A 26,683-nucleotide genomic window follows, 5' to 3' on the forward strand; every position below is an offset into this window, starting at 1 on the left:
GGGAGGGGACTTTGGAGGAAAAACATGCTTTTTCATCTGAGCTGGAAGACTATGGGCTGGAGTGCCAGAGTCCAGCAGGAGTTTTGGGGTCCAGGAGGCTGAAGACTTAAATTAGGGGTTGGTCCACATGGAAAGGGTGGTTGACGTGGTGAGAACAGATGAGATTTCTAAGATAGGAGATGCAGAGAGCATGGGGGCTATGGTGTGTACCTTGGGGAATGGTGCAGAGAAGGATTTAGAGCACTTGGTGGAAAATCAGGGCTTCAGAACATCGCTGAGCCTCGGTGCCTGGCTGTCAAGTGTCGGCAGTGGTGGCCTGCATTTGTTTAGGGGCTGTCTTTCGCAGAGCTCGGGGGCCTTGTGCACAGCATCTAAATGCACTGGGAAACGAAAGGAGGGAAAAGGCAGGTGTCAGGGACATAGACCCAGTCGAGCCCTCAGTCACACAGCAGCCCTGCCCTGGCCCCCAGCTTCTAACGTGATGCACGTAAACCAACACATTGTATTCTACTCACTGGTTTTCTTTTTGGTCCATGAGGAAATGTCATAAACTGTCGTTTCTATGCTACAGAGCTTGGGGAGGAAAATACAGGACTCTGTGTGGAATGCAAATGACAGCTGTGTGCTGCCTGGAGGCTCCGGCACATGCTAGTCAGCCTCTGGCTGTGGACCTGGTAAGCCAGGCACAAATGCCCGCTCTGTACTGGGCAACTGTTCAACCAGGGTCAAGCGACTCGACCTTCCTGGGCCTCAGATTCTTCATCTAGAAAGATGGAGCTTGTGAGGTATACATGATTTAATATATGCAAAGTGCTCAGAACAGGGCAGGCAAAGTGCTTATTATCGGGAGGGGAGTAGAATGTCAGACTCAGACCCAGCACAGTGGCTCACAACTGTAATCCCAGCACTTTGTGAGGCTAAGGTGGGAGGATTGCTTGAGCTCCAGAGTTCGAGACCAGCTTGGGCAACATGGCATAACCCCATCTGTACAAAAATAAGAAAATTAATGTAAGGAGCTCAAACAGTTCTATAAGAAAAAAATCTAATAATGTGATAAAAAAATAAAACTGGGTAAAAGATTTGCTCTTTTGAGACATAGGCATTTCTCAAAAGAAGACATACACATGGGCCGGGCGCAGTGGCTCATGCCTGTAGTCTCAACACTTTGGGAGGCCAAGGCAGGTGGATTACCTGAGGTCAGGAGTTCAAGACCAACATGGGCAACATGGTGAAACCCCATCTGTACTAAAAATGCAAAAATTAGCCAGGTGTGGTCATTCCTGTAGTCCTAGCTACTGGGGAGGCTGAGGCAGGAGAATCACTTGACCTGGGAGGTGGAGGTTACAGTGAGCCGAGATCGCACCACTGCAGTGGCAAACAGGCAGATGAAAAGGTACTCAACATGATTGGTTATCGGAAAAATGTAAATCAGAACTATGATGGATATCATCTTACCCCAGTTAAAAAGGCCCATATCTAAAAGACAGGTGATAACTAATGCAGGTGAGGGTTGTGGAGGAAAGGGACCCCTCCTGTACTGTTGGTGAGAGTAAGTTAGTACAACCACCATGGAGAACAGTTTGGAGGTTCCTCAGAAAACTAAGAGTTGAGCTACCATATGATCCAGCATTCCCACTGCTGCGTATATACCCAAAAGAGAGGAAGTCAGTACATCAAGGAGCTATCTGCATTGTTTGTTGCGGCACTGTTTACAATAGCTCGGCTTTGGAAGCAGCCCAGGTGTCCATGAGCAGATGGATGGATAGTAGAGTACTACTCTGCCATAAAAAGAATGCGATCCTGTCATTTGCAACAACATGGATGGAACTGGAGATCGTTATGCTAAGTGAAATAAGCCAGGCGCAGAAGGACAAACATCACATGTTCTCACTTACTTGTGGGATCAAAAAGTCAAAACAATTGAATTACTGGACAGAGAGAGTACAAGAATGGTTACCAGAAGGCCGGGCGTGGTGGCTCAAGCCTGTAATCCCAGCACTTTGGGAGGCCGAGGCAGGTGGATCACGAGGTCAAGAGATCGAGACCATCCTGTCAACATGGTGAAACCCCGTCTCTACTAAAAATACAAAAAATTAGCTGGGCATGGTGGTGCATGCCTGTAATCCCAGCTACTCGGGAGTCTGAGGCAGGAGAATTGCCTGAACCCAGGAGGCGGAGGTTGCGGTGAGCCGAGATCGCGCCATTGCACTCCAGCCTGGGTAACAAGAGCGAAACTCCGTCTCAAAAAAAAAAAAAAAAAAAAAAAAAGAATGGTTCTATCAGAGCCTGAGCCTGGGAAGGATAGTAGTGGGTGGGGGTTGGGAGGGAGGTGGAGATGGTTAATGGGTACAAAAAATTTTAGAAAAAATGAATAAGACCTATTTGATAACACAATAGGGTGACCGTAATCAAAACAACTTAATTATATATTTTAAAATAAAGATTGTAATTGGATTGTCTGCGACTCAAAAGATAAATGCGTGAGGGCATGGATACCCCATTCTCCATGATGTGCTTATTTCACATTGCATACTTGTATCAAAACATTTCACGTACCCCGTAAGTGTAGATACCTACCATGTAGCCACAATTTTTTTTAATAATTAAAAAAAATTTTAATACAAAAATTAGCTAGGCACGGTGGTGTGTGCCTGTGGTCCCAGCTACTGGAGAGGCTGAGGTGGGAGGACTGCTTGAGCCTGGGAGGTCAAAGCTGCAGTGAGCCATGACCATGCCACTGCACTCCAGCCTGGGCAACAGAGCAAGACCCTGTCTCAAAACAAGCAAAAACAAATAAACAAAAACTCAGGGCAATTACAACGAGGGAGGCAAGGCCCGATATTTAGAAATGCTCCTTTTCATACTAATAGGATTGGACTAGAGATCCCTTACAATGTTACAGGGGTACCTTTTCTTCTGTTTGCTTTGTGGGGGATTGGCTGCTGAAAAGTTGAAGCAGGGAGTTAATGTCATATACAGAGTGGGAGTGTATTCGGCCAGATAAGAGAACCACTGTTGTGGGGAAGGCCTCCTCATTGGCCCTGAACGATCCTGGTTTAAAAACATTTTAAGATAAGAAATGAAAAGAAGACTAAGAAAGTCTCTAAGTCAACAAGCCAGGCCTAATAGAGCCACTTTTCTGTTTGCCCTTTGGAATCCAGATCCTCCTAGGACTTGTCACCACTTTGCACAGGCAGCACGCCCAGAAATGTTTCAGTGGGAGGAGGGGAAAAGACGGCCCCATGGCCTGCTGCCCTGCCCCGATGCCCTTCAGTGGCTCCCTCACGTCAGCTCTGGCCAGATGCCACCTGTCCTGACGTCGGGCCTGCTAGTTGGCTGGCTGGTGGCCTGCCCTGGGCAAAGGTGTGTGCTCACAGGCAGGTTGCATTCCAAGCCCTTCCGTTCTGGCTTTTGGAGTCCAGCCGCAGTGGTCATTACTTAAATATCACTTCTCGGGAGCCATTTCCTTTTGTAATTCGCCCTCGTTCTTGCCTTATCTTCGAAAGGTTGCTGGAATTTCTCTGTTGCTCGGAGTTTGGGGTGTTTTTCATTTGTTTTTGCTTTGGTGCTTGTAAAGGTAGGAAAGAACTTCGTGATTTCTGTAACGTAAGAATGTTTTATGCTTATGGGAAGGCCAGTTAAAATTCCTAACAACTTGGCTGGTGCAGTGCCTCCGTCTCTAGCTAGGCAGATTCTGGTGCTTGGTGCTAATTAGAGAAATTCCCAATTTGAATTGGAAAGGGACAGAAGGAATAACGGAGAGTGTGTTGAAAGTTACCTTCCACCTTTTCCCTGTGTGGTTACCCGGTGTGCCTCCTGGCTACTGCTTGGTGACCATGCTGGTGCCTTTTCCCAGCTCAGCAGGAGGAGGCCATGTGGGGGGTTCCCGCAGGGCAACCATGAGGTTGGGGAGGGCACCCTCCCCGGGCAGTCCTGTAGGTTATTTGGGGGATGCTGAGATTTGCACCAGAATGTAAGTTGCCCACAGCTTCCTTCCTAACTGCAACACTGTGGAGCATGCGGAAAATGCATGTTAGTTAGGCAAGCCATTCCCTCTGGGCCTGTAAGTAATTTTAGGCTCTGTTAAAAGTACACATTCCAATTCATCAGATTTTCCCGGGAGTATCATAAAACTGTACCCTACTCTGTTGAACAGGGTGGAACGGCCCAGAGGAGGCATCCTAGAACTTAGCTGCATTGGTCATGGGGACAGGGGGACGGAGCACACAACACAGTCATGTACTAATTGCTCCATCAGTAATTTCTTCTGCCAGCGGACATTCTTTTACTTTAGGGTATGCGGTAGCACTCTCGTTCTGAGCAGTTTTCTTTCTTGTTTCTTCTTAAGTTTCCATGCCTAAAGGTTTTACACTTTAATAACATGTTTCTGTCCTATTTGTCTTTTGCTTCAGAAACAAAGAAAAGAGTGGTAGCCAGCCAGCCTGTCTGGATCACATGCAGGACAGAAGAGCCTTGTCCCTCAAAGCCCACCAGTCAGAGAGTTACCTGCCGATTGGTATGTTTTGAGGAATTTTCGGGGAGAAGAATGTCAGCATGACCCTGGTTTCCTTTAGGCTTTTACCCCGCCCCATCTAGTCGTCTCATTTGGACGCCGCACAAGGCTTCAGGCCTGCAGCCTGGATGGGAATGGGTTTGCAGAATTAGATCCAGTGGTGAGGCACTGAGCTGGACTCTGTATGCCAGCTTTTAGGCCTCCCAGCAAGCCCTCAAGGGGGGCGTGATTATCGCCATTTCACAGCTGATGAAACGAAGGCACAGGTAGGTTAAGTAACTTCTTTAGAATCACCTAGCATTTGAACCCAGGTTTTCTGATTCAAGCCCATTTGGAAACGCGTGATCTTCATGACAAGCCTACTCCTTTTCCTGGGCTGGTGGGTGGATCCAGGGGCTTTTGACAGAACAGCTGTCCAGGCCAGCTCCCCTCTCTCCATCCTCCATTCAAGGCCAGAAGAATGGTAAGGTTTGGGGTGTGGGCACACCTCCTAAGCAGTTACACTGGTAGAACCGGGGGTGGTTTTTCATTATTTTCATAACTGACTTTCCCTGGGACCACAAAGGACTTTTGCTAATGCTCCTGCGTAAACTACGTCCCCGTGGGTTACCTGTCTCTTCTCCCTTCCCTGTCTCCAGCTCTCCCCTTGGAGTCATTACGTGGCCAATGACTCCTGTTTCTCAGGGCAAGATTACATTATTCATGCCTTCCACGCTCATAGATTTCCTCATTCTGACTGTCCTAGCCTTCTGTGACCACACAACAACGTTTGTAGCCCAGGTGGCAGTAGTCCCCGGGATTAGAATGGCACCCAGGAGTGTGCGAAGGGGCAAGCTCAGCCCAGCCCTCACAATGCTGTAGACTCCCTGAGACTGGGCATGGGGCAGTCACACTGCATTTTCTTTTGGAAACGAAAATGAAAATTGAAACCCAAGAGCATGAACAGAGGGCCGGGGGAGCAGTCACTCTGGTTTTGTTTGGTTTATATGCTCCACACAGATGAGCTTTTTCTGACCATTTCTTATCCCCCACAGGCTACAAGCTGCCACCTCAGTCCTCGGGTGTGGACACAAGCCCCTGCCCAAACTCACCCGTGTTCAGGACAGGAAGCGAGCCCACCCTGAGCCCAGCAGTGGTTCGGAGGGTCTCCTCGGACGCCAGGGCTGGGGAGGCACTGAGGGGATCAGACAGCCAGCTGTGCCCTAAGCCGCCCCCTAAGCCCTGCAAGGTGCCCCTCCTCAAGGCTCCCTCATCTCCTTCCGCCTGGCTCAACTCAGAGGCCAACTACTGTGAACTGAACCCAGCATTTGCCACAGGCTGCGGCAGGGCAGCTAAGCTTCCCTCATGTGCCCAGGGCAGCCGCACAGAACTGCTCACAGCCAAGCAGAATGGGGCGCCAGGTCCCCGGAACTCTGGCATCAACTACTTGATCCTTGATGATGATGACAGGGAAAGACCTTGGGAACGTGTGGCAGCTCAGATGGAGGAGGGGCAGCGGGACAAGGGCGAGTTTGTGACACCCCTCCTGGAGACTGTCTCCTCCTTCAGGCCCAATGACTTTGAGTCAAAGCTCCTTCCCCCTGAGAATAAGCCCCTGGAAACAGCGATGCTGAAACGTGCGAAAGAAGTGTTCACCAACAGTGACCCCAAGATCATCGCCCAGCACATACTGAGCGTGGACTGCAAGGTAAGAGCTGGGGGTCCAAGTGTTGTTCTGGCTTTGGAAGGTTTGGAAGGAGGGGATCCGTCTGGCCTCACTCCGCCTCACCCATTAGGTGCTTTGTCCATAGGAAGGTCTGAAGGTAACACCAGCATGGGCATTTATTTAATGGGTGGGAACCACAGCTGGGCAACCTTTGCCCAAGCAGGAAGCTTATAAAATTCATCTCAGACAGAGGGATGGCAGCCTGCTGCCGGGGGTGGGGGCCGCCCTGTCCACCCACCCACCCCTGCTGGTGTCAGCAGCTGCAACAGAATCTTCCTCCTCCTACCTGGTGCTATTTAAAAACTCCCCCTTGGCCTCGGCTCTGCCAGAACTGGTAAAGCCAAAGCTACAGGAGAGTAGATTGTAGATGAAAATGTTTCTGGAGTAGCAGACCTTAGTTATTTTTATTACATTATATTTATGCATAATAGAGTTAGTACTAAAGTGGTCTTTAGTATAGATAAACATCTTTAAAGCTACCTTGATTTTTAAAATAATCCTTCCTCAGTTTAGAAAAAAATCTAAAATACAGATTAAAAGATAAAATCCAGTTAATTTCAGCTTCCGGTGGCCCTGTCCGGGGCCCTGAGGGCTGTTCTCAACTGAAGAAGGCAGTCTGCCCTGGCTTGCACAGATGAAAACACCACATCCAGTTTCCTGGAGATCACTGTGGTCAGCGTTTGGTTTATGCAAAAATATTATCATTTCTCCACAGAAATGACACTACTCTATACATACTATTCCAAACCCTGAATCTTTCATTGACCAACATGACTGTCTTTCCACATGATTAAATATTTACATGGTCACTTTTTTTTTTTTTTTTTTTTTTTTTTGAGACAAGGTCTCACTGTCACCCAGGCTGGAATGCAGAGGTGCATTCACAGCTCATGGCAGCCTTTGCCTCCCAGGCTCAAGTGATCCTCCCACCTCAGCGTCCTGAGTAGCTGGGACCGCAGCCACATGCCACCACACCTGGTTAACTTTTTGTATTTTTTGTGGAAACGGGATTTTGCCCTGTTGCTCAGGCTGGTCTCGAACTTCTGAGCTCAAGAGATCTGCTTGCCTTGGCCTCTCAAAGTGCTGGGATTACAGGCATGAGCCACCGCTCCCAGCCCATCACTATTTTTTATAGGAAACATTTATTTTAGATGTGAGTGACTTTTGTCCATTCCCAAAAGCAACCTCATTCTTAAGAGAGATTTAGTCACTTTTTTGGATCCAGGGGGATTTGTTTTAGGACCTTCATTGGCTACCAAAATCCATGGAAGCTTGCATTCTTCTATAAAATGGAGTAGTATTTGCATATAACCTATGCAATCCTCCTGTATACTTTAAATCATCTCTAGATTACTTATAACACCTAATACAAAACATATGCTTCGTAAATAGCTGTTATACTATATTGTTCAGAGAATAATGACAAGAAAAAAGGTCTACATGTTTCATACGGATGCAATTTTTTTTTTCTGAATATTTTTGATCCTCGGTTGGTTGAATCTACTGTTGCAGAAGCACGGATAAAGAGAGCTGACTGTATTCTAGACACCAGGCACCATCTCAGGCAATGGTGGTCTCAGTCCACCTTCTCTATATAAAGAGGCTGGTTCCTGGGCATTCAAAGCCCTTTTTTATTCGTAGCTCAGTGAAGTCAATTAGCGTCAAATGTCAGGGCCTATTTAGGAACCGGGTTTTCCTCCCTATGTGTTGGATCATGGCAAGAAGTCCAGTCTCGGAGCACTCCTGCAGGAAGTGCCAACACTGATGGAGGGCTCCCACAAACAGGCTTGAGGAACTTGAGGCAGTTGCTGGCCATCCTGGGGTAAACAAGGCCCTTGCTGACCACAGAACTTGAGGGATGACTCAGAAACCAGAATAACTCATTGCCCAGGCCTGGGAGGTGGGGCTGAGGGTGCACTTCTGCTGGGCAGGCCCTGAGAGGAGAGCCAGGGAACCAGCTGTGTCGGAAGAATGAGGTCGTGCTGCACATTTGGCTGGATGGCCTTGGGCAATGCTCACAGGTGGTCATGCAATTTTTGGAGTTATCGGACCTCACTTTAAATAAGCGAGCTTAACCTTGTTTGGGAAGTGAAAAGAATGAGGATTTCTCTTCTAATCAGTCAAGCACACTGGATTCTGGATCTGAGAGCAGAGCCATGTCAGAGGGTCAGGAGAGAGAGACTCTGGCCTGGTGTGAACCTGCATGGGTTTTCCATAGAGGAAGCTCCTTGTAGAAGCAGGCCTGGGTTTACAGAGCAGGCCAATTCCCAAGGGAACGAATCCCTCCTGAGGCTCTGGGCAGGGCTTAATGATCATCTAGGTAGAGGCGAGATGCCCACCTGCCCGCCCTTGGCAGGAGGTCTGGGACCTGCCCAGACCTACCTTTGGTAGCCATGAAACTAGACCCCGGGGATGTTCTCAACTAAAGAACACAGTCTGCCCTGGCTTGCCGTGGTGCGTTTTGTCCTTCTAGTGGGGCTTCACTCTCATGTCTGCCTGCAGGCACCCCTGGACAAAGGGCTGGATGGAGTCCTCAGGCAGTGAGCAGGAGCCAGCCTGGACTCTGCCCACCCAGCCCCAGGGCAGGGCTGTGTTGAAAATTTCTCCCTCTCTGTCTTTGGAGTCTACCACCATTTCCATATTCTCTTCCTGGAATCACTGACTTTCAAGCAGGCACAATCAGCATCTCTAAGAGGGAAATACAACGAGATCTGTTGTTTCCCACCCCAAATGCTGTGGCAGCGCAGACAGGACCACCCGGAAGCTGAGAGCAGGGTCTGGCTAGCATCTGGGACTCGCATGCTGGTTCCCAGCCATGCAGGCAGATGCCCAGATAGGCCATCAGGACAGTGGGTGGTCCTAAGAGCCCTCCAGACTCCCTGCCCAGCTGTGTCCATTTCCCTATCCCCCAGGGGTCTGGTTAGGAGCCACTGAGTCTCTCCGACCATGCGCAAGGTCTTTGACTATAGCCAGAAACGAGGTCCAGTAGTGAAGGGCTTGGCCTCTGCCTGAGCCTGAGCCCCACCTCTGCCACATCAGCTGAAGAGCCTCCACTTCTCTCTCTATCTGTAAGGAATACCAACTACCCAGGTAGTCGGCGAGGACTAAATGAGATAATATATTAAAAGCCCTGGGCACCTTGCCTAGCCGACAGTGAGCACTAAGTGTTTGTCTGTGTTATGCATTCAGCCTTGATGGAACGCCTACTGTGTGCTAGGGCAGCTCGTGGTCTCTGCTCTTGGAGCACCTATTATCTGGTGGGGGTGGGCTGGGGAGGGACAGTGATGCAGGAGCTTGGAGCACAACCCAGGTGGCAGATGTCCTGCAGGGGAAGGCACAGGAGTTGTGGGGCCTCCGCGCAGGGCCTTGACCAGGGATTGGGGTGTGGAGATGGGGCCGGGATGTCTGAGATGAGCGTGGAAGGCTGCATCGTTGGCCACATGAAGAACACAAAAAGCATCTTGCAGGCGGCAGGCAATGCACATGCACAGAGGCTCAGTTGTCGAAAGCGATGGAGAGAGGGTTGGTTTACAGCAGATTCACTCAGTGTGAGTGGAAGATGGGGTTAGGGGTGCGGTGTGGGAGGGCTTCACAGGTCTTTCCTTCAATGTTTCTAAGTCTCTACTTCTGGGCTCATACCAGGTTCCTGCCTGCGAGGCACTTTACAGTCGAGTGTAGTACAGCTCTGCTCTTCGATGCTGAGGGCAACAGAACCAGCGAGTGGCGCCAGGCAGTCTCGTGGTGTTTTAGAAGGGCCTTTGCGCCTGGGAGGAGGGCTGGGCTGGGCCCCCGTAGGGGCTCTCCTGGCTCAGTGCAGCAGCCTCCAAGGCAGTGGGAGAAGCAGCAATGGGCAGAGTCCAGAGATGCAGCAGAGTAGGCCAGCTGAGATTTAGAGGAGCTCTGCCAGCCTGCCCTGAGGAGTCGGCTCACAGTAGATGCTCTGGACGTGTTTGTCCTTCCTCTGTGTCTGTGAGCTGTACAACCTTGGGCATTCGTCAGGGAACCTAATCCAGGCCCGGTTGTGTGAGCTTGGGATCCCCTCAGCCCTCAGGCAAGCAGGTGTGTCTCCAGTGAAGTGACCCAAGGATGGCACAGACATGCTGAAGAAACACAGGCTGGAGAGCAGGGACCACTACCTGTCTGCCAGGTCTTCCAGAGCCAAACCGAATCAGTCACAGGCCTCCCAGTCTCGCCACCCAGAGTGCGGGGGACACCCTTCAGAAGTACAGGGTTTGGGACCTCTGACGCAGGGCAGCTGGTAAGGAAGTGTGCATGGCATGCGTCTGGGCTGCCTTGCCAAGGTCAATGTATAAATCTCTTTCCCAAGATCTGGCCAGAATTTTTCCCCTTTCCACATGGCTGATGATTCACAACTTCTATTTTCAGGTAGCTTTTGGGGGTTCTAAAGTTATCTGAATCCCTTGCAAAGTCCTTGGGAAAAGCACACTTAGCAGTTAAGTTAGAAAAGGGGAAACTGAGGCCCAGAGAGCGCAGGTAGGAGCACAGTTGGAATTCTGCATCCTGTTCTGGCATCTGCCACTGGAGAACTAATTCCATAGGCTCATCCCCTCAGGGTTGACTGTGGGTTGAACCACAGAAGTTACGGGGCAGGGTTAGTAATAACACCTAAATGACCAGATGTGTTTTGATAGCCTAGAGTAATTATGGTTGAGGACAAGTGCAAAGATCAAGGAAAGAAACCGTCCCGTGCCTGCCATGTGTTTAGGTGGCTAGACTTGTTGCATATGTTAGTTCCGCTCTTAGTACATCATTATGTTGTGAGGTGTCATTAGCTGCATTTATTTTTTGTTTTGTTTTTAGGGACAGTGTTTTGCTCTGTCACCGAGGCTGAAGTGCAGTGGCATGATCATAACTCACTGTAACCTCAAACTCCTGGACTCAAGTAGCTAGGACTGCAGGCGCACATCACCATGCATAGCTAATTTTTAATATTTTGTAAACGTGGGGTCTCACTATATTCCCTAGCTGGTCTCAAACTTCTGGCCTCAAGCAGCCCCCTACCTCAGCCTCCCAAAACGCTGGTATAACAGGCATAAGCCACCGCGCCTGGCCTATTAGCCCCATTTTAGAGACACACTGGCTCTGTTGTAACATTTCTCCATGACATTGTAATAACTAATACCTGATTCTAATAAACTGAGAATTACATACTTGAATTGAGATGGGTTGAGGGCTGTCTGGGACAAAGATTTTCTTTAAGAAAAGCCTCTCAGGAGAAAGAAGCGTGTTTGAGATCTCAGGTTTCCAATCACTGTACACATTTTTAATAGTTTCCAGACGTATAGAGCATTTACAGGGCCCAGGAGAAGCATAATTAAGGGTAATAGCCGCCAGCTGTGGCTGTTAAGTGAGAACATGAATGGCAAAGCCCACAGCAGAGAGGCACTTGGATGAGATTCCACTTTTCCACTGCAGGGGATCAGCCAGCTCCGCACACATGCAGCCCTGCTGTTGGCAGCAAAACGTCGCAGCAGGATCCTGTGTTAGACAAAGGCGTAGAGAACTAAACTGTTCTCTGGCTGGGCAGAAACACTTAACAAATCTGTAGATCTGCAGAGCAGTATAGGCATCTCCCACCAGTCTTTCTTTTCCCCCTAAGTTTTATACTCTACTGTGCGTATTAAAACACCCTAAACATCATGTAATAACAGTATTGTCAGCTGCGGCTGATGAAGAAATGCAACACAGAAAGTGTGTCCATGCCATCCCCGTTCAGTGTGTTTATCGTCTCCTATGCTGAATTCGTGATCAGGCAAGCCCACTTCCTGACCCGGTGTATTTCAACTTTGGCTCTTGACAGGTTGCTAGGATACTTGAAGTCTCTGAAGAGACGAAGAGGAACATGGGGGTGAGCTCAGGCCTGGAACTCATTACCTTGCCTCACGGACACCAGCTGCGCCTGGACATAATTGAAAGGTGAGCAGTGCTGTCCTCTGCGCTTTGACGCTCCCAGCTCCTTGCAGGCATCACAGCAGCAGGTTTTAGAACAGAGAGGGACCCAGCACCAGCCCAGCCCTGGGGTAGCAGTGCTTCAGGGTGCATGGCCTGCGGTGACTCTTCCCAGAAGCCTGAGCCAGAGAATTCCTGGAGTTGCACACAAAGACAGCACAACTCAGGAACAAAGAACATGTTCCCATCCCTGATCCTGGAGGGTCGGATGGAGAGAACAGATGGTCTGAAGCCAGTGACTCAGTTGACCTGTGTGAGCAGGAGTCACAGATCCTGTGGCCTGGGGCGGGACTGGGGCGACCAGAGCACCTCAGGGTCTCCTGGGTCTCCTGCCCTACAGCTCTGCCTAGCGAGCTGCGTCTTCGTCTCTTTGGGGGTTAAGATTGCTTGAGGAATTACGAGGAGTTTCTGGGAAATGCTGGGAAGAGCAGAGTCTAGACAGTGTTTTCTTTGAGGGGTGGACAAATAGGGTCAGGGGTCAGCGGATGACGGCACTCACCCGGGCCTCAAGTCATCCCTGCCCGCTTCTCATGAAAAGCCAGGGCCCTGGGTGTCCCTTGAAATGGAATGTTTAGGAATTAGAAAAACACCAACAGTGAGGTATGTTTTTAAGAAAAGCAGCACTAGACTAGAGATCCATATTACCACAAAAGCTGGCCTTTTTGACACATTTTTTAAAGATTGATTTGGGCAAGACTATCTTGCGAAGTGTTCTGTCGGTCCCGCCCATGCTAGTTGCCAGGACTGCCCAGGGCTGCCCAGGGCAGCTTTCTGTGGTAACAGACGAGTTCTGCACCGGCTGTTACAGCAGCCACCAGCCACGTCACTCTCGGGCGCCTGAAATGTGACCGATGTGATTGAGGGATGAGGTTTGTTAGAATTTACTATTTTCAGAGTAAATAGCCATCTGTGGGGGGATGGGCGTCACTGCTTTGGCATTTCTGCGGGTGGAAGGCAGATAAAATGACTGCCATGCTGCTGCTGTTTGGCCCTCACAGCCATGGATACGTCCCATAGAAAATACCCCGGACGCTGAGCTGAAGCCATGAGGGAGGGAGGCCAGAGGTGAAGAAGTGCCCCTTGCTGACTTTGTTCGGGAACACCCATTGTTTCGGCCTTTGGGGAATTCCAGGTTCCCCATCTGGATTTCTCTGCTCTTCCTAATGAGACCTGTCTAGGTTCCGGCCTCTCTCGGGTGTCCCCTTTCTGCCTCCTGCCCCAGGGCCCTGGCCTCCCGGCTCCGCTGTCTTCTCTTCTGTCGGCAGAGGTGAGCGATGCCGCCACACTTGGCCGTTTCTCCCATGAGACGTTTCAGCCTGAAACCCCCCAGCTTCCAGGACTAATGAATCTGAGCCCTATTTTATCAGTATTATTTGGTGTGCTGGGACAGGACAAGGGTGACAGGTTTGGGGCTTCTCTCTCGGCTGTTTTCTGACTTTCCCCTTCATTTCTCTTTTCTCCTGACTGCCTCTGGCCGGGGTCTTGTTCCTTCACTTGTTTCTTGTCCAAGGCCGACCTGCAGGATCTTCTTTTTAGAGCTGGGGGAGTCGTTTCATTAATTACCATGTGTTTATTAAATAAGGGCAGGGGTTATAGAGGTCCTGATGTGTCACATGACATCACCTTCTTGCATTTGACAATCAAATACAAAACCACCCTTTATTTTTAATTTACCACCTCACCCATTCCAGGCATCCTAGGCTGGAAGTGTCCTTCATGTGACATCTGAGTGCCGCCTCTTGCCAACCGTGGGAGCTTTTGCTGCAGACTTGCCAGCCTGAGTTGTTTTCCCATAGTGGGAGTATCCAGGAGGTTTCAGGCAAATGCTGGTTGAGTGAATGGATATAACCATTCCGTTAACCGTTGATGTAACACTAGAGGGCCATTAAAACATAGGGAGAAAACACTGTATAAAGAATCAGTTGAATGCAGCATGGGAAGTGAGTTTATAGTTAGTTAAAAGCAACATCTAAGATGTTCTGTCAATGTTAACATTTAGCAAATGGATAATAAAACTCTTCCAAAAATATACCAAATAACAGCCAGGTGTGGTGGCTCATGCCTGTAATTCCAGTACTTTGGGAGGCCAAGGCAGGTAGATCACTTGAGCCCAGGAATTCGAGACTAGCTGGGCAATGTGGCAAAACCCTATTTCTACAAAAAATACAAAAACTAGCTGGGCATGGTGGCATATGCCTGTGGTCCCAACTACTTACGAGGCTGAGGCAGGAGGATCCCTTGAGCCTGGGAGGTCAAAGCTGCAGTGAGCCATGATCACACCACTGCACTTCAGCCTGGGCAACAGAGCAAAACACTGCCTCAAAAAAAAAAAAAATACAACAAATAATAAAAATATATTTTAGGTCTATGTTTGGATCCATTAATTGAGAAAGATAAGTCAGGAAAAGGAGATAAATGGAGAACAGAGGAAAGACGGACAAAGAGGCACAATGGACCAAGATACAGAAGGAGAGACATGCACAGACACAACTGTAGTAACAACTGCTATTTATTAGGCGCCTGCCAGTGCCAGGCACTCTAATTATTATTATTATTATTATTACTTTTTTTTAAGATAGTCTCTCTTGTCACCCAGACTGGAGTGCAGCGGCGCAATCTCTGCTCACTACAACCTCCACCTCCCGGGTTCAAGAGATTCTTATCCCTCAGCCACTAAAGTAGCTGGGACTGCAGGCATGTGCCACCATGCCTAATTTTTGTTATTTTTAGTCAAGATGGGGTTGTGCCCTTGTTTGCCCAGGCTGGTGTTGAACTCCTGGGCTCAAGCAATCCGCCTGCCTTGGCCTCCTGAAGTGCTGGGATTACCGGCGTCAGCCATGTCACCTGGCTCACTTTAATTGTCTTTACACCCAAACACAGTCCCTGTTTCTCACAGCCCTTGCTCCTGTTTTACAGATGAAGAACCTGAGGGGTAGAGCAGTTAGGTACCAGCCTAAGCTTACACTGCAGGTGAGCCCCATACACGCATACATGTGCAAACACACTTGGAGGCAGAGCTCATTCGCTATTTAACGTTAGAGAAATGGGTAACGGTAAAGCACTCAATGACTCCCTGCTGCCCTTTGCTCAAGGAGAGCAAGACAGAGACCATCACACCTGGACACAGAGAGAGCACCACGTGGAATAACATCGTAGGCTATGAACATTCAGGACAGAATGGCCCTGGAGTTCAAATGCATGTTGTGTTTTAATAACTATAGCTATAAACCGGGGCTTTGTCTCTGGCACCTGTACCACAGCCTGGAAGAAATTGAGGCAATTCTGGTCTAAAGCAGTTAATTCCTGGGTCCTGATTTACAGTGGGAAGGAAAGGGGTCACGGTCTATGCTTTCTGCCACAGACTGACCCCATTTATATTAGACCTACTGTCATGCAGAGAAAAGATCACTCTGCTTCCTGTTCTGGGTCTCTGAAGTTGACCCATGTAGTTTAGGACGAGAAGAGGGAGGATTGTTGGGGAAAATGAGATTTCAATTTTATTAGGGTCTGGCCTTGTAGACACAGTCGAGCCCATCAACTATTCCACCTTTATGCTCTTCCCCATTCATTTCCTGGCTTCTGGAATGGGGCTACAGAACACCGTGCTTACCTCTTCTTTCCAGCCGTTGTTCTGATAGCTGTGTTACTGTCCTGGCTCAAGCATATCCTCTCACTTCTCTGTCCCTTTCATCCTCAAGTCCGGGCCTCAGTGGAGGTGGCCCTAGGCTTCCCCGAGGAGAGATTCTCAGAGTGTGTTGGGGGACCTGCTGTCTCCATGGACCTCTCATGGTACAGGGTACTAGGAGCCACATGTACTTCTGAGCATCTTTGCCCCAGGAGTGCCCTCTTTGTGCCCCCAGGTCCAGGGTTGAATGTGGCCCTGTCCGGGGGCTGCTTGCTTTCTGACTGCCAAGTGCACACTCTGTGGCCCAGCTTGGCCCTCCGCAGTCAGCCTGCTAAGGGGCGTTCTCTGTTGAGATTGGCTGTCTAAACTGTGCTGCCGGCACATTTCAGAGCAATCGCAGCAAGTGGCACAAACACAGCCCTGCTCTTGGCTGATTTGGTTTAGTTTTCTTCTAGTCCCCATTGGCCCTGAACCCGACCGCTGATCTCGCTTTCAGACACAACACGATGGCCATGGGCATCGCAGTGGACATTCTGGGCTGCACGGGCAGCTTGGATGACCGAGCAGCCACTCTCAGTAAGATCATCCAGGTGGCGGTGGAACTGAAGGATTCCATGGGGGACCTCTATTCCTTCTCAGCTCTCATGAAGGCCCTGGAAATGCCACAGGTAAATTTCCAATGACTTTATGTGTACTTACTGTTCTGTAAAGAGAGCTGCATGCTAGGCTTGGCAAATGAGACTATATTGGTCAATCTCAAAAGTAAATCGGATCTTAGTGAAGCTGCTTCAGTTAGGGGGCAGTGTCCTAAGTGTTTAGGGTCTTTTTTTTCCCTTTTTTGAGACACAAGCTCACTCTGCCACCCAGGCTAGAGTACAGTGGTGCGATCTCAGCTCACTGCAACCTCCACTTCCAAGGCTTAAGTGATTTTCCTGCCTCAGCCTCCTGAGTAGTTGGGACTACAGACACGTGCCACCATACCCACTTTGTATTTTTAGTAGGGACAGTGTTTCACCATGTTGGCCAGGCTGGCCTCAAACTCCTGATTTCAAATGATCCACCCATCTCGGCCTCCCAAAGTGCTAGAATTACAGGCATGAGCCACTGCGCCTGGTCTGGGGCCCATATATATATATTTGAAATGGAGTCTCACTCTCTTGTCCTGGCTGGAGTGAAGTGGCGTGATCTTGGTTCATTGCAACCTCTGTGTCCCCAGTTCAAACTATTCTCCTGCCTTAGCCCCCTGAGTAGCTGGAATAATAGGCGTGGGCCATGATACCCGGCTAATTTTTGTATTTTTGGTAGAGATGGGGTTTTGCCATGTTGGCCAGGCTGGTCTTGAACTCCTGGCCTCAGGTGATCTGCCCACCTCGGCCTCTCAAAGTGCTAGGATTACAGGCATGAACCACCATGCCCAGTCTCTAGGGTCTATTTTTTTAAAGCAGTAGATAATTTCTGACAGTCCATGCTTTCTCTTTGATGTACAGTAGCAAGTGTCAGCCTCATGAACAGTAAGGATTCATGGAGAATCAATTAGGATGAGACATCTGGCTACAGTATGTTGTTTGAGAGAGAGACTGCTTCCATGTGGGTCACCAGCTGTGTGGGCAGTTTAGGATAATCACTGGGAAATGAGACATTTGTGGAGCTTCTATCAGAGAATCCTTAAACTATTTTATCTCAGGTCATCTAAAACAGACTGTCCTAAGAACAAGTTCAGATTCCTGATCCACCTGCCATAGAACTCCCTAATTACCGTTTCTAAAATTGGGCATTTGAATTTATCTGCTCTGCCAGGGGTTTGTTAGGATGAGTGTCAAACATAAAAACCTGTATTTAAGTCAAACAGGCCTCATAGAGGAAAGTATGCTGTCACCTTTATCACTCCGGATCAGCGTTCCCACTTCTGTTCTCTCGGGCCCTGGGTGCTTGGAGGACTTGAGTATGCGTTTACAGTCCGGCCAGCAAAACCCGCAGCTAGTAGCACCAAAGCCACTGGTCACTCAGTGTGGCTGTTTCATAGCCACAGATTATCTCTGAAGTCTTGCCAGGTGCTCACTGAAAATCCATCATTGCCACTGAGAAAGACAGCCACAGCCACATGTCCCACAAGTCAGATGGTGGCTGGAATAGAATTTACTTGCATTAAGGCAAGGTCATCTTAAAAATAAAAGGTTGAACAACGTAGTGCCTTCATTGGGAATTTTTGGGGGGGTCAATTCCTATTATATTTCAGAAGCTTTCAAAATTTTTCAGGTAGTTTAGAATTTTGTAGGATTGGTATTTGAAATAAGCAACTGATAAATTCTGCCAGATTTTCATGATATACTGATTTCTACTATCACATTTTTCATTCAGGTATTTAAATTCGCATTATGTTTATTTCATGTCATCTAAAACTGCCTAGAATTTTGTCAGCTGAGCCAACAGGCCAGGGTGTGGGTAAAGCCTTCCAGCCCAGAGCTTTCCCTGAGAGTGGTAAAGGGGATGTTCTGTGGGATCGCATGGTTGCCATCCATGACATCAAACTCAGCGGTTAGGGACTTGGCCCCAACCACATTACCATGCTTTGTAGGTGGTTGGTTCCTTGCCTTCTGACGCTGTCATTCCTTCCCCTCTGGAGCACACTGGCATTGAGAGGACACAGTCCTCCAGAGTATTCAGTGGCCTGGAAGGGAAATGGCATACCCAGAGGAAGCCCAAAAGGAGAGTCACGTCACTGTGCGTGTCACTATCCAACCCAACCCTTACTCTATGGCCACATGTGCCACCTTCTCTTCTCAGCTTCTAGTATCGAGAGAGTACGTCCAGGAGATGGGCCTAGCCCAGACCCAGAGGCTTCTTTCAGAAAGGCAGTGCCTCAGGGAGTGGGTAGGGAGCAGGGGTCCCCAGAAGGGAGGGCAACGTGGTGCACTGCAGGAGGAAGGCCAGCCACAGCCTTTTCTTCACAGCACATCTGCTGGTGCTCAGCCTACTCACCTTCCTTTTGGATACAGGAGCTCTTCAGGGCCAAGTAACTGAATCTCAGCTCTGCCACATACCAGCTGGGAAGCCTTGGGCAGTCACCTAATCTCTTCTGTTTTCTGATCTGTAAAACGACGCCAAAATACTGCCCTAAAGGGCATTGTGAAGATTAAATGAAATTCTTCAAATATTTGACACAAAGCTGGCTCTTATTCCATAAATACTAATGCCCTTCCTTGTTTCATGTAGAAAACTTAACACAGCCTTGCTGGTTTTAGGGTATGAGTTGGGGGCCGTTTATCTTAGGACAGTCAGAGTCAGTGGTATATGCTGCTACTGACTAAATTATTCCAGAAGAAAACTGAGGCTGAGTTATCTGCGGAAGAAAAGGAGTGAGTAGCAGGCGTGGTATCTCAGGCTTGTTGTCCCAGCTACTCAGGAGGCTGAGGTGGGAGGATCACTGAGCCTGGGAGGTTGAGGCTGCCGTGAGCCGTGATTGTACCACTGCACCCCTGCCTGGGCAACAGAGTGAGACCCTGTCTCAAATAGGCATAAAACTCTTAACTGTAAAAGACTAGTTAAACTACAGCTTATCCATACAGTGGAATATCATGCAGAAGTTTAACAAAATAAGGCTGTTCTGTGTGTACTTATACTGAATGCTTTTGAGGCAAGGAATAGGTGTGGTTTACATAGTATAATATGCATATATGTGTGTCTTTAAAAGGGGTGTGTGTATAAATAGGAATTTTTGGGAGGTCAATTCCAGTTATATTTCAAGAGCTTTCAAAACTCTTCAGCTATACTAGAATTTTCTAGGATCAATATTTGAAATAAGCAACTTATCAATTCTGCCATATTTTCATGATATGCTGATTTCTATTATAATAGGAGTTATCATGTTTCATTCAGGCGTTTTACTTTGCATCATGTTTATTTCCTCTCATCTAATACTGCCTTGAATTTTGACAGTGGACTGGCCAGCAGGCCAGGCTGTATGTGAAGCACACACGCACAGGCAGTTGGAGAGAGTCATCTCTGGGATGGCTGAACAGCAATGCAGATGGGGTGGATGGGGGTTACTTTTTCTCTCTACCCTGCTTTTAACCACTTTGACGTTTTTACCATAAGTATCATCACATGTTCCAAAATTTAAACAAAAAGATTATTTTATTTATTTATTTATTTATTTTGAGACAGGGTCTCACTCTGTCACACAGGCTGGTGTGCAGTAGTACGATCTTGGCTTACTGCAACCTCCGCCTCCTGGGTTCAGGCGATCCTCCTGCCTCAGCCTCCTGAGTAGCTGAGAGTACAGGCTAATGCCACCATGCCTGGCTAATTTTTGTATTTTGAGTAGAGATAGGGTTTCACCATGTTGTCCAGGATGGTCTCGAACTGCTGGCCTCAGGTGATCCACCCACCTCAGCCTTCCGGAGTGCTGGGATTACGCAAAAAGGTAATTTTAAAAAGAACCTTTTCCAAAACAATAACATCTTTCTTCCAGATCACAAGGTTAGAAAAGACGTGGACTGCCCTGCGGCACCAGTACACCCAAACGGCCATCCTCTATGAGAAACAGCTGAAGCCCTTCAGCAAAATCCTGCATGAAGGCAGAGGTGAGCACGGGGCAGAGCAAGCACGGGCTCCCCCACTGGGGAGTGGAGTACAAGTGCGCAGGGCGTGTTATGAGGCCCTGAGGTCTCTGCAGCACTGTGGATGGCTCATCAGGGCTTTTATCAGACAACAGCGTTGCTTGTAGAAGGCTACGGTTGACATAACCCGGCAAGGGCTACTAGTCACCTCATTTTGTGCTTAGCTTTGGAAAGCATCTGATACGGAAAACTCTATTCCTTATTCTTCAGAGTCCACATGTGTTCCCCCAAGCAATGTATCAGTCCCACTGCTGATGCCCCTTGTGACCTTAATGGAGCGTCAGGCTGTTACTTTTGAAGGAACCGACATGTGGGAAAAAAACGACCAAAGCTGTGAAATCATGCTGAACCATTTGGCAATGGCACGATTCATGGCCCAGGCTGCGGACAGCTACCGGATGAATGCTGGGAGGAACCTGGCAGGTGAGAGCTGGTTTTTGTAAGCTGTTCTCTAACGCTACCTAGTCATTGAAATGAAGGAATGGAAGAACATGGCTGACTTCACTTTAGAAAAACACCAAAGAGGAAGGATTAAAGGATGGAATTCCCTTTCCTATATGGCTGGTTATTACTTCCTCTTAACTCCAGAACGACTCAAGTGCCCTATTTTTCCTTTCTTCTTGTGTGTTCTGCTGTTCAGTGGTATACAATTAACTGAGAGGAGGGGTCAGGAAAGAATTGGGGCCAGGCCCGGTGGCTCGCACTGTAATCCCGGCACTCTGGGAGGCCGAGGCAGGTGGATCACTTGAGGTCAGGAGTTTAAGATCATCCTGGCCAACATGGTGAAACCCTGTCTCTATGAAAAATACAAAAATTAGCTGGGCATAGTGGTGCACGCCTGCAATCCCAGCTACTCAGGAAGCTGAGGCAGGAGAATCACTTGAACCTGGGAGGCGGAGGCTACAGTGAGCCGAGATCGTGCCACTGCACTCCCGCCTGGGTTCTGGGTGACAGAGCGAGACTCCATCTGAAGGAAAAAAGAAAAGAAAGAAAAAAGAAAGGAAGAAAGAAGAAAGGAAAGAATTGGCCAGCTTGCCTGCCACTTATTAATAGTGCATCTAACAGGTGACATTAGAAAAGGTCATGTACCAGGATGAGGAGGTGGGGTTCTATCCAGGCCTCATTTACCTGCATGCCTGTTCCTTCCCAGTCACACTGGGGAGTGAGCTCCCCTGCTCTTAGCATCAGACACATCCTGCAAAGTGTGGGGCGGTGTTGTGTAAACGGATCTTTCTTATAAGTGTATGGTGACAGAAAGCGGCTTCCTCAGTCAACTGGCCAGCGTTTATCACAGATGTGGCATGGGCGCAGCTCTGCTGACTGGATGTCCTGAGGAATTTAAGCAGGTATCTTGGCACGCGGCGCTAAGTGCGGCGTGTACTGTGGGAGCACTTAGGAGAAGGGACTGATTTGGTCAGAGATGCTAGGAAAGAGGAGGCACCTGGGGACAGCGTCCCAGAAAACACTGCCATTGACTGTTAAAGGACAAAAGTAGTTACCAGAAAGCAGGGCTGGGAATTCCACTCAGACGGCACAACCCAACCAAAGGCGCTGAGAGAGCCCAGGGAAAACCGTGATCCACAAGTGCCCGGTTTAAGATTCGTGCGAAGTATGAGCTGAGGAATGGCCAACAAGGCTGCAGAGGGAGGTGCAGCTGGGGAGGCCCTTCCAGACGGGACCGTGGCTGAGGAAGAGCCAGTGAAGGGTTTAACCATGGGAGGGTGTCACATGGTCAGATTTCTGTTTTAAAGTAAATTACTCTGGTGTCTGTGTGGAAGAAGGCTGGAGGGCTGGCTGACTGTTGGCAGAAAGACCAGGAAGGAGGGCTTTGCCAAGACGGGCATCGGGGATGACTATTTTCTGTTACTATGTAATTTTTTAAATTCTTCAAGGGCCCACAGTTCGATTCACAAGGTTAAGAACTATGTGGGAGCAGGAGACTCCATTCATTTCATTCTAAAAGGAAGCTGCTTCAGAACCAGAATGTGGGACTCGGTGGTTTGCACCATCTACTGTGGGTACAAGCACCACATACCTGGTTCATTTTCTTTCTCAAAACGTTCTCCAGGATTGGCTGTATGTGACTCAAACAATAAAGGCACACAAGTCAACAAATATCAGAGTGCCTACTTAGACAAAGCCAATGAATACATTACAGTGGTTGTTACATATACATCAGGGTGGGTTTTGAGGAAACTGCCATGAGCTGCTCTACAGCTTTAAATCACCTTAAAGGCTACTGATGAAATATTTCAGTTGATCCTAATGCAGGTTTACATAGCAAGTTCCCATTGCTTTAAGTGACTGTGAACCCAGGAAAGGCAGCGATCTGCTCACCAGCATAGACCAGCCTGGGTGATACGGGAAGGGACTTAATGAATGTTAACTGAATGAATAGAAGTCACCATCTGGGGGCTGGGCAGTGGCTCACGCCTGTATCCCCAGCACTTTGGGAGGCCGAGGCAGGACTTACAGACCAGCCTGGCCAACATGGCAAAACCCCACTTCTGCTAAACATATAAAACTTAGCTGGGCATGGTGGTGGGTGCCTGCAATCCCAGTTACTTGACAGGCGAATCACTTTGAATCCGGGAGACAGAGGTTGCAGTGAGCCAGCATCATGCCACTGCACTCCAGCCTGGTCTCAAAAAAAAAAAAAACTGGTCTCAAAAAAACAAAACAAAAGTCACCATCATCTGGCCTTTGGTTGATTATCCATCAAGGATATTCTGGCATCATCAGGAAGAAAATATTCCTATTGTTCTTTCTACCACAAAGATCCTATGATCTAGATGGTGGGTATATTTAATGACAAAACAAACTACCCCAGCAATAATAAAGGATGAGAAACAAACATATGACTCTTTGGCTAACAGTTTCTCCCTCTTTAATAGAGTTGCCTGAACATCTTTGGCCTTAAGTAGACCAGATCTTGTCTTAGAGAGTTAGGAAACAGGCGCACACATATGGCTGGCTGTTGATTTTCAGCAAAGGTGCCAAAGTAATTCACTGGATAAAGTACAGTCCTTCCACAAATGGTGCTGGAGCTATTGGATATCCATATGCAAAAAAGTGAATCTTGATCCTTAATTCATACCATACACAATAATTAACCCCAAATAGATCATAGACCCAAAACGTAAGCGTTAAAGTATAACCTCCTGCAAGAAAGTATAGGAGAAATTCTTTGTGCCCTTGAGCTAAAGATTTCTTAGGACACAAAAAGCATGAACCATAGCAGAAAACATTGAGTACACATATATCTGATAAAGGACTTACAGCTACAATATACAAAGAACCCTCACAACTCAATGAGAAGACAAAATTTAAATAGACAAAAATTTGAACAGACACTCCATCAGAGAAGGCATACAAATGACAACTATGTGGTGTGAAAAGATGTTCAAAGCATTCATCATTAGGGAAATGTAAATTTAAACCAACCACAGTGAGATACTACCATACTATCTAGAATGGGTGCAATTAGAAAGAATGATAGGCCAGGCACAGGCACGGTGGCTCACGTCTGTAATCCCAGCACTTTTTGGGAGGCTGAAGTGGGTGGACCACCTGAAGTCAGAAGTTCAAGACCAGCCTGGCCAACATGGGAGAACCCCATCTCTACTAAAAATACAAAAAATTAGCCGAGCATGGTGGCACATGACTGCAGTCTCAGCTACTCGGGGCTGAGGCAGGAGAACTGCTTGAACCAGAGAGGCAGAGGTTGTGGTGAGCCCAGGTCAAGCCACTACACTCCAGCCTCGGTGACAGAGCAAGACTCCTTCTCAAAAATAAAAATAAAGGGTTGGCAGCATATGGAAAAACTTGGAATCTTCATATGTTGCTGGTGTGAATCTAAAATCGTACAGCCATTTTGGAATAGCACTTAACAGTTTCTTTAAAAATAAACATATACTTACCATATGACCCAACAATTCCTTTCCTAGAGAAATGAAAACACGTGTCCACACAAGATTTGTAAACAAATGTTCACAACCACTTACTCATAATAGCCAGAAACTAGAAGCATCCAAAAGTCATCAGTTAAGTGAATGGATAAACAAAATGTGGGATGTCCATAAAACTGAATACTACTGATCAGTAAAAATGAATCTTTAATATGCAACATGTAATACTCTCAGAAACATCATGCTAAGTGAAAGAAGTCAGACATTAAAGAGTCCATAGTGGATGATTCCATTTATCCCAAATTTCTAGAAAAGGCAAAACAGTAGCAACAGAAAGGGGTTGACTGGTGGTGACTGAGGTCTGCCGTAGGAACAGGAATTGACTGTGAAGAGGTAGTAGGGTGATGGAAATGTAAAAAAGTCTAAAACTGATGGTGCCGATTTAGGTAGAAACTTACCATCATAAAACTGCACAGCCAAAAACAGGTGAATCATGAGTGTAAACTATACATCAGTAAAGTTAGTAAAAACAAGTAACAAACTCCTGTAGGTACCGTGAACCTGCCTTCCCACAGCACTACTTCCCGCGGTGGTTTGAACAAACCAGTGTCACTCTATCGTGTTTTAATGAGTTTACCTGTTATTTCTTCTCTGAAGGTGCTCAGGTTCTGCAGGGTAGGTCTCTGCCCTCCCTTGTGTAGAATAGATTCTTTTTCTGTGGGGACATCTTTTAAAGTTCTGAGAGAGAAAAGATGAAGTTCATCTTGATCCTACTTTAAGCAAGCTTTTAGTCTATATTTAACACTACATCTTAGGCTGAACTGAAGTAGCTTTTTGGTTGTTTTGTTTTGATTAGGTTTTCAACCAGATGAAGAAATGAACGAAATCTGCAAGACTGAATTTCAAATGCGATTGCTATGGGGCAGCAAAGGTGCACAAGTCAATCAGACAGAGAGATACGAGAAATTCAACCAGATTTTAACTGCCCTCTCACGTAAATTGGAACCTCCTCCTGTAAAGCAGGCAGAGCTTTGATAACTCTCCAGAGAATCTTCAGAATATCTTTTCAAGTTTCCCCAGCTGCTGCTTTGGGAGAGCTTAACCATTTGATAAAGTAATAAAGTGCAAACCTGACAATATACAAGCTTTTAGTATCCACAGGATATTAAACGTGTAAACTGCACAGAGCACACTTATTTATGAATTGTCTAAAATTACTACTGATTTTAAAATGAATAATTTATTATTAAGGTAACTACTGCTAATGTTGATCAGCACATTCAAGAGAAGACCTAGCTATGTTGGCTGGTTGCTTTCTATTATCATGGTATTTGACGATTTTAGTTTTAATTCCATGTCAGATAAGTGTAAATAGAAGTTTAAAAGCATGAAACATTTCAGAAGGTATCAGTTATATGATATTCTTTAAATGAGAAAAATGTAAATAGTCATGAATGAAAATATATCTTTTTGTGAAACAGTTGTATCCAGTCTCTTTCATTTTAAACAACTCATCTTAGTACAATAATTCTACCTCTTAGTGGCCTCAGAGGTATTGTATCCCGATAGTAAACCAAAATTAATGAAAGTGGTATGAAAAGTTTAAGCTTTCTGGATTGGGAGACAGAGTGATAGTGACAGCTCCATGGGATCTGGGTTCAAACGCAAGCCGTGGTGCTGGCAGTGGAGTTAGGCCATGTTTGTTTACCTCACTGAATCCCATGTGCAGCACCGCCCCCTGTACAAACTGGGCACCCAGGTCTTAGTTGTGATTAACATCTCTTCACATATTTCAAAGTAATCAACTGTTACCTTTTCCTCTGGCTGATGAGCACAACAATGAGTTTCCTAGGTTGGTATCCCCTTTGCAAAGGGGATACTTTCTAATTTCTTTCTAGTTTATCAGCATCCCCCTCAATTTTTCCTATTGTACAAAATTTGGAATACAAGACTTTAAAATATTCTGTCACTCTGCCACCAACTGTCAAACATTTAGTAATTTTTCCTTCTTCTCGTTTAAATAACATTGGGTCCACATCAACTTTTATATTTGTCTTAAACTGGCTGTGAAAATTTCTCCATGTTAAATAGCCTTCAAAAAATATTATTTATTGGTTCCAGAAGTTAGTTACACTGTAACTTAACCATCACCGTGTGGTGGTTTTTTAAAATGGGCCACATTATGTTATTTTTTGTTGAAAAAAACTGAAGCACATTTTTACTTCTGGCAATATTGTGGTTCAGATGCTCTTAGAAAGCCCTCATACCATAAGTAAATCCTGAATAAATTTTAATAAACATACCTTTTAGTGTATGATCAACCTTGTTAGAAATTCCCAAGGA

At 47.3% G+C, this 26,683-nt stretch overlaps 1 protein-coding gene across 11 annotated transcripts in view; it reads left to right on the forward strand.

Annotated features, from left to right (window-relative positions):
* BCAR3 (BCAR3 adaptor protein, NSP family member) overlaps nt 1–25,818 on the forward strand; it is a 284,505-nt gene extending 258,687 nt beyond the window's left edge. For 10 of the 11 annotated variants that reach the window (XM_010343843.3, XM_074381403.1, XM_039460808.2 and 7 more), the window contains 7 exons: nt 4,413–4,516; nt 5,548–6,200; nt 12,040–12,155; nt 16,310–16,481; nt 20,285–20,396; nt 20,643–20,855; nt 25,197–25,818. In XM_010343843.3, coding sequence (XP_010342145.2) covers nt 4,413–4,516; nt 5,548–6,200; nt 12,040–12,155; nt 16,310–16,481; nt 20,285–20,396; nt 20,643–20,855; nt 25,197–25,375 — 1,549 coding nt within the window. In that variant the 3' untranslated portion in view covers nt 25,376–25,818. Of the gene's footprint in view, nt 1–2,320; nt 3,578–4,412; nt 4,517–5,547; nt 6,201–12,039; nt 12,156–16,309; nt 16,482–20,284; nt 20,397–20,642; nt 20,856–25,196 lie in introns of those variants that run through there. The other variant, XM_039460809.2, reaches the window with a different exon arrangement.
* Nucleotides 25,819–26,683: the final 865 nt, after the last annotated feature.

Source organism: Saimiri boliviensis, chromosome 11, assembly GCF_048565385.1.
Source record: "Saimiri boliviensis isolate mSaiBol1 chromosome 11, mSaiBol1.pri, whole genome shotgun sequence".
Classification (NCBI taxonomy): Eukaryota; Metazoa; Chordata; class Mammalia; order Primates; family Cebidae; genus Saimiri; species Saimiri boliviensis.